Source organism: Euprymna scolopes, chromosome 20, assembly GCF_053919585.1.
Source record: "Euprymna scolopes isolate OS-2025 chromosome 20, ASM5391958v1, whole genome shotgun sequence".
In the NCBI taxonomy this organism is placed as follows: Eukaryota; Metazoa; Mollusca; class Cephalopoda; order Sepiida; family Sepiolidae; genus Euprymna; species Euprymna scolopes.
Window position 1 is genome coordinate 3,736,718 of NC_136501.1, and position 16,482 is coordinate 3,753,199.

General features: G+C 32.4%; 1 protein-coding gene across 1 annotated transcript in view; it reads right to left on the reverse strand.

Moving 5' to 3' along the window:
• The window catches only part of LOC145241297 (uncharacterized), a 39,171-nt gene extending 23,729 nt beyond the window's left edge, over positions 1-15,442 (reverse strand). Inside the window, exons 1-2 of the mRNA XM_080104045.1 lie at positions 15,180-15,442; positions 1,517-2,562 (exon numbers count right to left, since the gene is read on the reverse strand). Coding sequence (XP_079960171.1) covers positions 1,517-2,559 — 1,043 coding nt within the window. The 5' untranslated portion in view covers positions 2,560-2,562; positions 15,180-15,442. The remainder of the gene's footprint in view (positions 1-1,516; positions 2,563-15,179) is intronic.
• Between the last annotated feature and the right edge of the window lie 1,040 nt (positions 15,443-16,482).

Genomic DNA, 16,482 nt, shown 5'->3' on the forward strand with positions numbered 1-16,482 from the left:
TAATTACAAGGCATTCCTATTTTTTTAAATTTCATTTTGCCTGAACGGATCAAAGGTATTGTTATATGATGAGTGAACTTATGCATTCATGACTTGAAAATCTCATCTGTCGCAGTTACTGACAGTGAGACTAAGAAAACCTGTCATAGACATGTATCAGAAACAGAGGAGTCACAAAAGTGCATCGAGAATGCTGGTGTCTATGCAGAAAAATTAATTCTTGAGCACGTAAGTTTACTCGTTTTAATGGTAGCACTCCCATCTTTGAAACTATTCAACGTTTTCATTTTTGAGTAAAAAAAAAAAAAAAAAAAAAAAAGGAGGCTTTACTTTTGGAACGACACTCATACGCCAAATAGATTTACAAATCAGTACGTTGCTATGAAAAGTGGAGTTGAGGTTATCAGATTATTATTGCGATTGATGGACGATTGACCACATGCAATTTATTGGGTTTTATCTACCTTGGCTGCAGTCGGGTTGCACAGCTAAGGTCAAACGTCACATTCGCTTTTTGTACAGTGATGATGATAGTTGTACGAAAGGAGAAAATCTAATCACCTACCAAAGAAAAGGGTGTATTTACGAATATTTACCAAGCAGCTGATGAAAAAACTTCTACAACTCTTAAACCTGGCAACCAATGGATGCTAAAAATAATTCCGACTCCTCATAGTCTCATCGATGCTGTTGGTCAATGAGCTTGCAATGAAGGGCAACATACTGATTGATTTAGTCATGCTATTCATGATACCTCACCCACAATTGCTGCGAAAGTGACAGAGGACATCAGTAAAGTCTCCACGATTTGCTATTTCAGTTGAGTGCCATACACAATCACCATGGTTAATAAAAATAAAAAGCGCAGCAACCCATCTGAGATAAATGCCACACCAAGAACAAAATTAAACATGCAATCTTAATTTATTTTTATTAACTATTTTGTAAAGTGAAAAATCTCTGTATTAGTTGATTGAAATGTTTATTATGATCATGCATGTCAAAATTATGAGCTTATATAAATTAATGTGTTTTTTTTTCCCCGTAAATCCACCGAACATAATCCTAACTCATCCATTCTTTCAATGCAACCAAATCAAAGTATCTTTCGTCATCAGAACTAAACTTATTTTTTAAACTATTCACATTACACATCTTTCATATTATTCGCATATGTCTCACCATGCAACGTATATACTCAACATTCTGGCCAGGTCTCACTTCCATACATCATTAAACTACATGTCTGATAGACTCTAATCCTTATCACGAGTGAGAACGATTTGTTTATAAATGACAGAAGTTGCATAACTTACGCCTTTACTCATACCGCTTGCAATCAGACTCACACCAGCTGCCACCAGTGTTCCAATCGTATCAAACTCATCAGCCAAATATTTCCTCACATCAGAGTCTGCATCCATCTGAATTGCCTTACACAAGACTTACAAAGTAAAAGTATTTATTTTGCAGGACGGAAGGAGCGAAGGAGAACAGAGAAAGAAAGAGCACTTACTTTTGACACAACAGACCCAAAGATTTCTCTTTTCGAGAACCTGCGGGATACATTTTGCTCGATTCGGTTTCAGACACCAAGCCACAATCAGAAAAGAGAGGTTTTGGGGACAGAACCTGGTCGTCATCTTCATCTTCCTCGTCAATCTGAGGCGCAGAAATGCACTGTCGGCATTTGTTAGATTCTTCCTCCCTCAATCGGTCCCTTCGACGCAGCTCAGGGCTCACGGCACTAAACAACATTTTAAGGTTCGCAGTCGGAGTGAGAGGAGGTTCAAAATGATCTGTGTTAGATTTTTTCTTGGGCGTCACGAAACAAGGAAAATTGTTTGCCCTGTCCGCACTTTGGTTTTCAAATAAAAGCTGCCTTTTGGGTGGTGACTGAAATTTCGGACCGTTGCTGTTCTTGTGTTGCAAAGATTCTGCAAGTCTTTGACTGTCAAACTGTTTCCTTTCTATTGTATTTGATTTAGAGTTGGCCATGCTCCAAGGTTCGCCAGGATCATTTGAAGATTTTTTCCTGGGGCTTATTGACCGAGTCTCGCAGACATTCGCCAAACACGACAGATTATGACGAGTTCCATTCGCACCATGGCTCTCACCCGAATGGTGCCGTTTCCGTGGCGATTGTAACTTTGGACTGATGCGGTTCTCCTTATCACAAAAGCGTGCCTGAAGTCTCTGACCAGAGAGCCGCATTCTTTCAAAAGTATCATGCTTTGAGATAGGTGAACTATAAGAGTCTGAGGGTTCAGTCAAAGTTTTTTTGGGGGTAACTGCTCCGCACACATTGGCCAAGCAAGATAGATAGTCTGCAGTTCCATTGCTGTTGTAATTTTCAGATAGATGAGCTTTTTTTGGAGATGAAAGTTTGGAACCAAAACAATGATTCTTCTGCTCGTATTCGATATCAGGACCTTTAGAACAGGTCACTTCGTTGTGAAGTAGATTGTCTATTAAAGGCAACCGCTTGTTGTAATTTGCGAGAGGGGTTTCTTCCTCAAAATCCTCTAAGTCAATATTACCCGCAAGGAGTACAGCCATTTTCTGAAAAAAAAAAAAAAAAAAAAAAAAAATTATGAATACTAAAATTTTTTTTCAGTGTTCATAATCCCCCCCCCCCCTTAAAAATAAAGAAAAATCTGTGGTGGAAAGAAAATTGTACCCCTCCCCATCACATAAATTGATCAAATTGCTTTATTTTTATACAAATATGAGTTTGCCCCTCCCTTCACTCCCAATTTAGAATAGATTTTTAAAATTTTGCAAATTTGAATTATTTGAAGTTATCTCCCCCGTTCCTTCTGCCTGTTTTCAAAATGGTGAAAGTCGCTCCCCAATTAATGATAAAATTTAATGATATTTAATAAATGTTGGAATACAATATTTATTTTCCATCCCAGATACATAAATCAGATTTTTCGTTTAGTTTATTTAATATATCAGCAAAATATTTCATGATAAAAACCATAAAATGGAAAACAATATGCAATAAATAAGACATTGTTTTACAAGCAGAATCAGAATGAGGTTTTGAAAGGAATCAGAATGGTAATAATTGGATTAAAATCAGACTTTCATTTTAGTGAATATTAAAAGAGTATTAAATAAGGAGTCAGCATCTTGGGAATCCTAAGTCTGACTATAAACTTCGACTGTAATCCTGGTTACAAATAGAAATCTTGAAACGAGTAATTTATCAATGAACTCCTATTTTAGTCACTTAAATTCGAATGAAATGATCAGCACCAACAATTTTGTACAACAATACAACATACATACACAATATTGAAAATAAGTCATAGCTAGTTTCCGCATACAAAGTCGGATTAAAATAGTCACCATCTTCATGAAGAAATCGAGAACCTGGCTAGCTAAAGAAAAAAGGATAACTAAAGTTTTGCCCGTTAACTAAATTATGAAGGTAATTTATCGTTCTTTCTCATTTTTATAAGTTTACTAAAAAAAAAAAAAAGACTTCTTTCAAGACTAATTTTTTTTTTATTTTATTTGTAAAAACTTTGGGGTTTCGAGTAAAAAAAAAAAAAAAAAAAAAAAAAAAAAAAAAAAATGTTTTTGAAGCGAGATTATTAGATTTAACCATGCAAAAATAATCATTTAATGAAATTATAAATGCTTCAGATTACGTGACTAGCATTTTTTTTTTGTACTAAATTATTTTTGCTTCTCTTTTCATGGATTGACAAGACTTTTGGAAACAGAATTGCGACTTGTTTAAGTTTAAAATTTTTAGATTTAAATCAAATTGTTTTAGTCATTAATAAACGTTTACGAAAAACTTCACTATTTGATGGCCAAATGTAATGCCAACAGACATCTTGCTGCTCAACTCCCTACATAGTATCCCTGCAAATTATATCCCAGATAGAATCTCCCTATATCAAAGTGGCACTATGACTTGTTTGGGGTGAAAATGCAAGAAAAAAAAAAAAAAACACACACACACACACAATCACAGGTAACATGAATTGGAACAAATACATTGACATTGCCAAGGCTGCTGCAAAAAATGCTGGGCTCTCTACCACGCTAGAAAATTACTCCTACTAAAATTATATTTTACAAAGGCACAATTCATCCATGCATGTGTTTCCATATCTGGGCTGGTGCATCTACCACTAGTCTAACTCTTAAATAGGACCCAAAAGTCTCAAATTTAATAGGTCCCGCACCCGCAATGTCAGCCAAGAAGCTCTAACCTCTGTTGCATCAATGTGTTTGCTTTATAAGTACTTCATGGGAATGTGCTCTGAAGAACTCTTAGTACATCTGCATCTCACTTCAACGTACATACTTCCAACTAATTCGACAAGTCAGCAAAATCCCACCTCTTCGCTGTTAAAATCACTGGATGATGGAAAGCCAACTAATAGTTTCTTTCTTCGGACTGCTAGTCTTTGGAATCCCCCTCCCCGACTAACTTGCAGAAATAATTTGAGAAATTTAAATGTAATGTGAACAGCGCTCTCGCTGCCCCCCCCTCACAATCCCAAATAGTCCCCTACTTTTAAAGTGGCAGTATGCATTTGTAAAAGAAATTCGATGCATTTCTCCGAATTTATCAAATTTGCCATTTTGTTCCATCTCGAATGCGTAAAGAGACATTTTTATTCAAGAGTTTGAATCAAAATCTACAGCAGTGTCAACAACTTTATGCCAGCCTCCATCGCCATTAAATTTCTTAACTAGCTACGACAGGAGCAACTGAATTCATGAAAAAGAATTTCAAAGAATATCTGAAAACTATACCGGGATACCCGATGGACTAAGTGCAAGAAAGATACAAACAATTGCAAAGGGAATGCTAGAATTTGAAAAAGATCTCTCGGTTTGGAATATGAGATATTGAATGTCAGACATTCATCCGCTGCAACATTTTTTTTTCCAATGTCGTCTGCTCATCAAGAACAAATGTATGAACTTTTTCATAACATTTTTTTAAATTTTTTTAAAAACTTTCTACAATGAAAACAAACAGTCAAAATGCATTTTAAAAAAAAATTCAATAAAATGCCATCATTATTAATAATAGTAATGGAATCTCAGTTCCAATTCAGAAAACATTTTTGGTAAAAGTGAAAAATGTAGATTTTCATCGGAATGGGTTTCAGCACAAGTCAAATTTAAAATCACTTTTTTTAGCAGAAAAAAAAAAAGGCGCCCAATTGAATATTAAACGAAGCAGGAAATTATCAGAATTATTCAATAAAAAAATATCAATAAATTCTGAATTGAAACTAAATTTTAAAGCCATCAATAATTTGCAAAATTTAGAAAACCAAGATATGACAAAAAATATTTTTTAAATTAGTAATTAAATTTTGCTTTTTAGTTCCATGGAAATGACCGAATAAGTTTAAATACTTTGTTCAAGAACAGATACTACACATGCTTCTAGACAAGATAAGAAAACCCTGTCGCTTGGTCACTAAATTAATTGAATTAAGGTACAGTTTTTGTATTACACCTACCGTAATTTACCCATTCCTTTACACACACAGATTCTACTTTTTTGAGTAATTACATGGAAACAAACTGAAAGATTTGAAAAAATTTTTTTTAGAAGCATGAGTAAAGGATTACTTCACTAATTTAACGGCGATAACGCATATTAACCTACTTAAGCATGGCCTACGTAAATAAAAGACCGTTATCTGCTGACATCACAGGATAAAATACAATGGCCGCGGTTAGACGACAGACGACTATTACTAAGTAATTTTCTGTTTCAATTCTCAAAGAAATTACCGAGGAAATTATAAAACTGGACCATAAATTGGTTAATTTCCTGATTTTTGGTAAAGGGAGCACGGCATTCATTTTGCACGTACCTAATTAAAGGGGGGGGGGAAGCAGTCTTGGCATTAAACGTTACCATCTAGTTTCGTCTCCATTCCATTAGATTTGGGGTGTTCACTGTTCCTCTCGAGTTTTCGCAATTTCTTTAGATGTGTGTTTATTAGTTTTATCCTCGAGTCTAGTGTCATCAGTAAATATACCCATCTCAGAGACAATTTCATCAAGGAGGTCGTTTATGAATATCCAAGGAATTGGCCTCTTGACACAGACACCCACATTGATATATTGTTTAGATGTACGACCATCAAGGACAATTTTTCTATTATCTAAAGAATTTGATTATGTTAAACGTCCAGTAACCATATGATTTAATTTTGATGAGAAGACCATCGTGCCAAATGTAACATAAACAGACATCTTGCTGCTCAACTCCCTACATAGTATCCTTGCAAATTATGTCCAAGATAGAAGCCGTGGCCAAACCCAGACTATCCAGTGTGATATATACGTTCAAAGTTAGGATATCTGCAGTAGAACGGGCTTGCCTAAATCCATACTGTTGGTCAAAAAGAAGTTTATTATCTATACGGTGGCGAACTAGTACTTACTACTTGACTAAGGATAAAGATTTTGGTGAAGAGGAAGAGGAGGCTAATACGATGATAATTGAGCGGGTCGCCAGAATTCTTGAAAACTGGTACAACAGAAGCCATTTTCCAGTAATTCCAGTCCTCCCCCCAACCGCCGTTTATTTAATGACTTGACATTGAGGGGGAGGGGTCGCTTTTAAATTATAGCGTTCTATTAAATTGATACTCCACTTTTCGATCAATCAGCAAAACTGCTCGAGCTATTTATTTTTGTGGTGTAAAAAAATGTAATAGAACGTTATGATTTTAAAATGATGCCCCAAGTCATGAAATAAAATTTGTAATTTTTTTTTTTCCTGTTAATATGAAAGTTAAGTCTGTTATCGACAATAATAATTGGAAAGCAAAATTCAGTAAGGTATTTGAGTTTGGACAGCACCGGCACCGGACCAACCTCAGCAGCGGAACATTTTTTGATAGTATAGCAAGAATAAAATCGGGCTCATATGCCTTCCAGGTGTTTTTTATGGCATTACGAACAAAGGAGGGGGTGATTTTCAGATTCATAATCCCCAAATAAACTTTTGAACAAGTCTTTACATTCCTCGGCCATTATGTGAAAATGGAAACCAAAAAATGACCAAGTCTATCATCTATCTGGCCATTTTGTACTTTATTCGGTGACGTCAGTAGATAACTTTAGTGAAACGGCCTTATATTTACGTAGGAAACGCTCGAGTAGGCTAATATGCGCGATCGCCAATTTAATACAAAACGAGCACTCACTTCCTGACCAGCTAGTAATAAATGGAGACTGATGATCAAATTTCTTTTTTTTTTTTTTAAACAAAAACATTCAATTGATTCGACATCGGGTACTAGTGCACTTATTGATCCGTGCTGGAATAATAACGTTATTATTTAAAAGCCATTCTTAACATGGGGAGAGGAAGGTGTTTTGTACCTATTCTGTACTTTAACCTTACAATTGAATAAAAAACATAACTTGATTAAACTTGGAAATATTTTAAAAAAATAGCGCGAATAAGTGCACTGCAGTAGTGCAGTACTGCACTAGCACCAAAAATAGTAAGTTTCGTAAATTGTAGAAGTACCAATAAGTTAAACCATTTAAATAGGGGGTGTGGCTTTTTATGTAGCTGCTAAAAAAAACTTAAAATTTAGAGACTAAGGTGGTAATCTCTCCATAAAATGATGTAAAGTGGAGCGATGTCGGGTGCTAGTGCAGAGAATGATCCGCGCTATTTTTTTTAAATAGTATTTCCAAGTTTAATTAAAGTTTTATGGGTTTTTTTTTTATTCAATTGTAAGGTTGAAGTACAGAATAGGTACAAAACACCCTCCCCTCCCCATGTTAAGAATGGCTTTTTAAATAATAACGTTATCATTTACGTCCGGATCACTGACACTGCACTAGTACTAAAAAAATGGTTACACATTCCTATTCACAGTTAATAGATAAAAAATTTAGGCTTTCTTCAAGCAAAATCCCTCGACGGTTGCTGCTGCGGGCCTGTCAGACTAAGCAGTCAAAAAAAAAAAAAACTTTGTTTCATAAACATTTTGGTTATCTAGAATTTTAATCTATTATACTAAACTAATTGAGTTGACTGATAGATTTCTTTTAATGTGGTGTTTTAAGCAACAGCAATACTTGTCATGTAGAAAATAGTAATATATCCAAAAATTACGAAAATTCATCGAGTAGAAATAGTGTAAAAATCTAATTTTTCACTCAAAATAGCGACCGACTGTGACGTTAATCAATCGTTTGCGTTTTTTTCACAATAAAATAGAAAAAAAATAAATTTTTTTCTAATAGTAAGCTCATTTTGTTTTTGATTTTAAACTAAGGACCAACTTTTTGAAACACGGCTTATTAAAAATAGATAAATTGACGCCACAATCGACCGCGATTTTAAGAGTAAAACTAAATTTATTAGAAAGTGACTGATCCCACACTCTAAAATCTAAACTACTTACATGTAAATCACACACAAGTAGAATGAGATCTTTTTTTCTTGAAAAAATTGGAAAATTATTGGATATAAAAAATGGTTTCAAACATTGTACATTTTTTATGAAAATTCACTAAAATAAGCTTAACTGGAATTCTTTTCAACAGTTTATTTTTTGGGCCCAACTATTGAAGTTAAAACATCTACTGTTTACGAAATCGAAATGCATTCTGCTAACTTTAATTTAGTTAATATAATTTATTAACGATTGTTATGAAATGAACCCATTTTAAAGCTATTTTATTTTTTTTTTAATAGAGATTTTTAGGCGCAATCGTTTAAACATGTAATCCCACTTGGTAAAGTAACTTCTCCAAAATACTGGGACTGAACAAAAACTTGGGATGATTTTAGATTAAAAATAGACACGAAATTGCAAAACCAAATTGAAATGAATGGCTCTTGTCTTGGGGAACTTCCATGTCTTGACAAGCTTCTGGAACTAACCTCCACTCCTAATCTGAAATGGAACACGTACATCTAATCTGTTGATCACTAGAAAAATGGTTGGATCACTCTACCGCTCCAGAAGGTTACACTGCCCATGTAATCTTCTATCTGTATAAGAGCCAGGTACGCCATAAAATGGAGTACTGTTGCCAAATTTGGGCAGGGGCTGAGGTGTGACAGAAACTTTGTGAAAAATATTGAATTAATTCGACCCCCTGTGTTTCCAAGCTTATGACTACTCGAAAAATGTAATTTAAACCCTAATTTTTTTTTAATTAAAGAAACAAGGACCAAGGTTTCATTAAAAAAAAAAAAACTTCGGACTTTACAGGTAAATTTCTAAAAAACACTACTTTTTGTTTTAAATTTTAATATATTATTTATTAATCTTTTATCTTCAATTTGTGATATATAAAACTTTGGTGAGTAAATTATTTACTTTTTAATCGACATTTCAAAATGGGGGAGGGAATTAAAAAAAAAAGTTTGTCTAAATTATATTCGGCTTATTGGAAAGATCATGAAATTTCACATTGACCCTGAAAATATCGTAAAAATTGAATGAATAGAAACATTTTGATAGATTTTTAAAGTTTAAAAATTGAAAGATACTGAATTCGTAAATTTCAATTAATTTCATTACTGTTTTAAAAAAAAAAAATATTTCTATTACTTTTTATACAACTTTAATAGTTTATTTTGGAAGTGATGGATGGCTCTCGTCTGGGTGAGGCCCCGTGTTTTGACAAGCTTCTGGGTTTGACCTTTACTCCTGATCTGAAATGGAACATGTACATCAAGTCTGTTTCCATGGTCGCTGGAAAGATGGTGGGATACTTCTACCGCTCCAGAAGATATCTCACTACTGATGCAATTCTCTATCTATATAAAAGCCAAGTACGTCCAAGGATGGAATACTGTTGCCATATCTGGGCAGGAGCTGCTAAAAACAGCCTATCCTGTCTTGACAGAGTACAAAATAGACTTTGTGGTTTAGTGGGGGATGCCCTTTTCTCTACCCTGCAACCTCTCTCCCACAGAAGAGACGTTGCGAGCCTATCCTTGTTGTATTGTTATTTTCATGGGAGGTGCTCGTCTGAACTCCAATCTCTGGTCCACCCTCGCCAATCTTTCACGAAAAACACCCGTCTAGCTGAATTCACTGTGAAAAATTTCCCCCACTCTATATCTGTGCCTAAATCAAAACGCGGATTTCATGAGCAAAGCTTCTTTCTTAGAACTGCACGCCTGTGGAACTCTGTTCCGTCTGCCTGCTTCCCACCGGACTACAACTTGGAAGTCCAATGTTAACAAATTCCTAATGAACCGGCTGAACCGCCCCCTTAAGTAAACACTTCATCAAATCTCCACACTAACGTAATGTACTTGCAATAACCCTTATCCCTGAGTGGCTTCCGGGCCTTGATAAGTGGTGATCACTGTGTAAAAAAAAAAAAAAAAAAGAAAGAGAAGTATAATCCATAAAGAAAATAACCCACTTTTAAAAGAGAAATTACATCATCTACTAGATTTCGAAGCCGATTTTGAACTCCATCAAGACTGGATAAGGTGTGTCGTGTGCGTGTGCTGGATTCAAAATCGGCTTCGAAATCTAGTAGGTGATGCTTTTTTTCTTCCTTGCAACCTTTCCCACAGAAGAGACGTCACGAGCCTGTCTCTGCTCTATCATTATTTTCATGGCAAATGCTCGACTAAACTCTAATCTATGGTCCCCCCTCGCCAAACTGTAAAAAAAAAAAAAAAAAAAAAAAAAACTCGACTAGCTACAACCACTATGATTTCCCCACTATCTGTGCCTAAATCTAAACGCAGATTCCATGAACAAAGCTTCTTTCCCAGAACTGCCTGCCTGTAGAACACTGTTCTGCTTCCCGGTTGAATACAACATGGTAGCCTTCAAGTCCAATGTAAACAAATTATTGTGGAGCCGTTCACATAAATAATCAAATTCTATAAAATTTACGCTATTAACGATTACTACACTACCACCGTACATTTATTAACCTTTATCCTCGAGTGGCATTCGGGCCTTGATAAGTGAGACTCCCAAGTAAAAATAAAACTCTTCGCCACGTTAACACGTGTTCACCTATATCGGGTTAGCTGTAGTAATCTACAATTAATTTCAAAACATGTATATATATATATAAAAAAAAAAAAAAAAAAAAAAAAATGCAAATCAACGTTAGCAGTGTCAGAAATTTCGTGAAAATAGTGAATAATTCCACCCCATCTTTCCAAGCTTATAACTCCTCGAAAAATGTAATTCAAGCCCTAATTTTTTTTTTCAATTAAAGGAGTAAGGACCAAGGTTTTATTTAAAAAAACAAAACAAAACAAAACAATGTGTTTTTTTTTTTTAAAAAAGGTTTTAAACTTCGGACTTTACAGGTAAATTTCTAAAAAACTGATTTTTTTTTTTGTTTTAAATTTGAATATATTATTTATTGACCTTTTCTCTTCAATTTGTGATATATAAACCTATTAAACATAAATTAATTATTTACTTTTTAATAGACATTTCAAAATGAGAGGCGTAAATTATTCGACCCCCTATCTTTCTAAGCTTATAACTCCTCGAAAAATGTAATTCAAGCCCTAATTTTTTTTTCAATTAAAGGAGCAAGGACCAAGGTTTCATTAAAAAAAAAAAAAAAGACAAAAAGAAAAAATGTGTTCTTATAAAATAAGGTTTTAAACTTCGGACTTTACAGGTAAATTTCTAAAAAACTGATTTTTTTTTTTGTTTTAAATTTGAATATATTATTTATTGACCTTTTCTCTTCAATTTGTGATATATAAACCTATTAAACATAAATTAATTATTTACTTTTTAATAGACATTTCAAAATGGGGGGGCGTGAAAATGGGGGGGCGTGAATTTAAAAAAAACGTTTGTCTAAAATATTATATTCGGTTTATTGGAAAGAACATAAAATTTCACATTGACCCTGAAAATATCGTAAAAATAGAATCAATAGAAAAATTTTGATAGATTTTTAAAATTTAAAAATTTAAAAATATTGAGTTTAAAAATTGAAAAATATTGAGTTCGGAAAATTCATTACTGTTTTAAAAAAAAAATAAAAATATTTTTATTACTTTTAAAACAACTGTAATAGTTTATTTTGGAAGTATAATCCATAAAGAAAATAAATAACCCACTTTTAACAGAGAAATTACGAGATTTTTATATTGTATTCGCAGTTTCGTGTTAGGGGTGTCAAAAATTCCTACAAAAATTCTGATACTGCTAAATCAACGTACATGAGAATTGTACGAACGAGAAATTTAAAAAAGATTACAGGAAATACAATTGATGAGATTAATATTTATTTTTGAAATCAATATACCTGAACAAAATTTTGGTGTTTGTGCACTTTTGCCACCGTGCTATTTTAAAATAGTTTTTTTTTGTTGTTTTTAAAGTTAAATTCTAGCGTCACGATATCTTTTTATTCAATTGTTAGGTGGAAGCACAGAATAGTTACAAAACACCCTCCCCATGTTAAGAATGGTTTCGAAAATAACATTTCAGCATGGTAGCTAAAGTGCTCAAGTACCAAAAAAAATGGAAGTATGGAAGGAACAACACTGTTGGCAAAATATTTTTAATAAAATTAAATAGAATTTAACTAATGATACGACAATAATTAAAAAATAGTTTTGATTTTGTTATAAAAACAAAAATCCGCGCCAATAAAAAAAAAAAAAAAAAAAAAGGGGGGGGATCAACAAGTTTTCAATTTCGAAAAGAAACGCGCGAAATGACGAACCGGTCAAATTAAACAAGTGCCCCCCCCCCCATTTCTCCCTTTCTATTCCTTGTGTCACACCCTAAAAAATAATCAGTCACCAAGATTTTTATATTATCGCTAGTTTTAATTTGGATAAAATTAAAACTGCTCGGATATTGAGAAAAGAGTCAAAAGAAAAAGTTTAATGCAACAAAATATAAAATTTGACGATTTTAAAAGTCTGAAATAAAAAATGCATTTAATTTTGTTTTCTTTTTAAAACTATTTTGAAAGAAGTTTTACTTTATGCTCGGAAAATTTAGAAAATTAAGGCAAAGAAGAAATAGGGACATTTTTTTTTTTATTATTGACGACAAAACGAAAATCTGACAAAAAAAAAAGTTAAATTTTTAAAAAATTTCCGCCATAAAAGATACCGATACTTCTAACTAATCATAGGTTTTTTTTTTTAATGTTTTAACGTATTTTAAAGTGTTTATTCAGTTCGAAGAACTAGTAATGATGCGAGAAAAAAGAAAAAAGGCCGACATAAGAGGGTCACATTTGAAGTCTGGATAATAATCACTCAAAAACAGAAAAATAAAAATGTGAGTGAGAGATCGTACTTCTGCAATACGGAACGTGCTGAAATAACATTTAGAAATCCATTCTTAACATGGGGAGTAGTTAGAAAAACTATTCTAACAATTTTATGTCATAAAAATTGAACATGAAAATATTAAAAAAAAAAGTACCAAAAATATTTAATGTCGTAAATTTGATAAAACAAAACGATTAATGATGACTTTTTTTTAAGTTTAACGTAAAATGAGCACCCACTTTTGCCCACCTAGTGATAAGGGGAGGGGGGTGGGGGGGTAAATTTTAAATCAGTTTATACTTGGCCTTTAGATTTCAGTGTAGTATCTGTTCTGATGCTACAGCTGCTACTGCTACACTTCATCCTTTCTGTCATGAGAAATCCTTTATGACTGGGACAATTTTTATGTTTCTATCCAGAGTGCCACTGTTTGGAGAGTTGGATTTTCCTTGTGTCTAACTGTGCCCTCGTGGGGAGCCAAGTAAATAGGAACAATCACTTTTATAATTACAACTTTAACAAGTTTTCGGGTATCTTTTAATTAGTATCGAAGTTTTAAATCCTTGAGAAAAATAAACAGCTGTTAGGCCAAGTGCTTGTGTGTGTGTGTATATGTATATATATATATAACGAATTTGGCGCTAAACTAAACTGACTGGTTATCAGAAAAAAAAAAATCAAAATTAAATTTAACATAAAAGTTCATTTCGGCTTGAAACAAAGTGTAGTATTTGTTCCCATACTACATTTCACTATGACTAAGGCAATTTGAATTTTTGTTCCTATCCAGAGTGCCCCTTTCTGGGGAGCTGGATTTTCCCCACATTAAAAACCGACCTTGTATCTTAACTACCCTCGTGGGGAGGCAAGCAAATAGAAAAAAAAAAAAAAAAAAAAAGTGAAATAAGTGAATTCCATAAAATTTTATAGTTAAAAACAGTGTTGCAAAATTAGACAAATAAGATTAAAAATAATGATCAATAAATATTTTAATTAAACAAAAATGTTATTTTAATTAAAAAAATCGAACTTGAAATTTATTGGCTTGGTAAATTTTTACGACGTGCTCCACTCTCCAGCGAATTATAAACACCCCAACCTCCCCATGTTAAGAATGGCTTTCGGAATAAACACTCCCAACCTTGAAAGCTGTTCTTAACATGGGGAGGTTGTGGATGTTTATACTTCGCTGGGGCAGGCCATTAAAAATAGGATCCTTCATGACTAAGGCAATTTTAATTTAAAAAGGAGCGAGCCTTTTTGGGGAACTAAATCTCCATCTGGAAACGACCTTGTGTCAAACTCCGCCATTACGGGGGGGGGGGGATATAGACATTGAAATTGATTACATACAAAACTCGAAATATTTTAAAATTTTTTTCAAATAGAATTCATTAATAAACATTAATAATACGATAAATAATAAAGTTAATAATTTCGACACCAAAATAATTTAATATCAGTTTTCTTTTTTTCAATTTGTATACATTTTTATCAAATGTTGAATTTAAATGCTTTTCCCCTTTTATTTATTAATTAAAACCGATCATGTATTATGGATTGGTTTGGTTTTCTTATGTTTAAGTTTTAGCAAAGTTGTTTAAATCGTAATTAAAAATCTAGATTTGTTAATTAAATTACAATTTATTTTCACAACAAAAACGATCGCATAAAAATCATTTCTGAAAAAGTGAATTTTTATGCGTCAATAACATTCTGTTACGTTAACCGCCAACGACATTTTGTTTTTTTACAAGGCGGTTTATATTTCATGAAATAAAGATCGATTTGTTTTTTAACAGTTCCTAATCTAATTACAAACTAATCTCACCGAAATTACATCGATCAGTTAAATACCAAAACAATTTTAAACAAAACATAAAAAAGGTATTAAAAAAAAACTCACCGATTAATGGTTGTTGTTTTTTAACAGTATCTCGTTGGAGAACACAACAAATTCTGCATAAACAAGTTCCTGATTTGCGTTGCATATAAATAAATGACAAAATTAATCGATAACATCAAACCATTTCAGTCGGATAATTACTTTTAGAAAAGTTTTTAAACTTATTTAAAAACAGATTCGTATGACGAATCTGTGGAAAACTAAAGTCGGGTGATAAAAAAAAAATTTCAAATTTTGGAATTTGGCGCGCATCGGTTTTATATAAGAAAAAGCCGCTAAGCCACGCCTACTTTAAATCTGACCAATCACAATGTCTTATTTGGATGATTGACAAGCATGACACTATGTCTGTCTGTCTGTCTGTCTGTCTATCTGTCTCTCTCTCTCTTTCTCTCTCTCTCTCTCATATATATATATATATATATGTATATATATATGTATATATACACATGTAGAAAGAGAGAAAAAAACAAAGAGATAAAGAAAGACAGTGAAAGAAAGAGATAGTAATATATATATATATATATATATACACACACATATATATACATATATATATATACACACACACACACACACACACACACACACACACATATATATATATATATATATATATATATCCTTATTTTCAACTGTACTTTACTTGTAGTATTTTTATTACTAGCAGTAGTAGTAGTGTTTTTATTTATTCCTGTAAATTTTTTGTCAATTTCCCGCGATATTTTTGGTTTGGCCCCTTACCCGCCAAATCTATGACAACAACATGTCGAACGTAAAACTTTTTTCTTACTTAAATTACTTATTTTGAAATGTTCGTTGAATTAAAACAAAAACTTTTTTTGCTTGTACCGATTTTTTCGAACTTTTTTATACATTCATTTGCTGTAATTTTATTCATTTTTTCTGTTAATTTTTTTTATGCAAGTGTTTTAGAAACTTAAAACTTTTTTATAAGTGTTAGTTATTATTTATTCAATTTGTATTTGTATCATCTTTCTTTTCTTTTTTTTTCAATATAAACTTTGTATTTAAATTCAATAAATATTTTATAATCCACGGTAAAGTTAATTAAAATAATTGTATGAATGATTTAAATTAAAGTTTAATATGTTTTAACTATGTTGAAAAAATCTGAATTCCTACTTTAGTCACGTAAATTATTTAGAATGATTTTTTTGAAGTTATAATTATTTTTTAGCCTTTAATATGGCTTAATTTTGAAAATTAATAACTATTGTGTATTGATTGATTAATATTTAATAATAGCACCATATAAAACAAATATTGTAAAAAAAAAGTT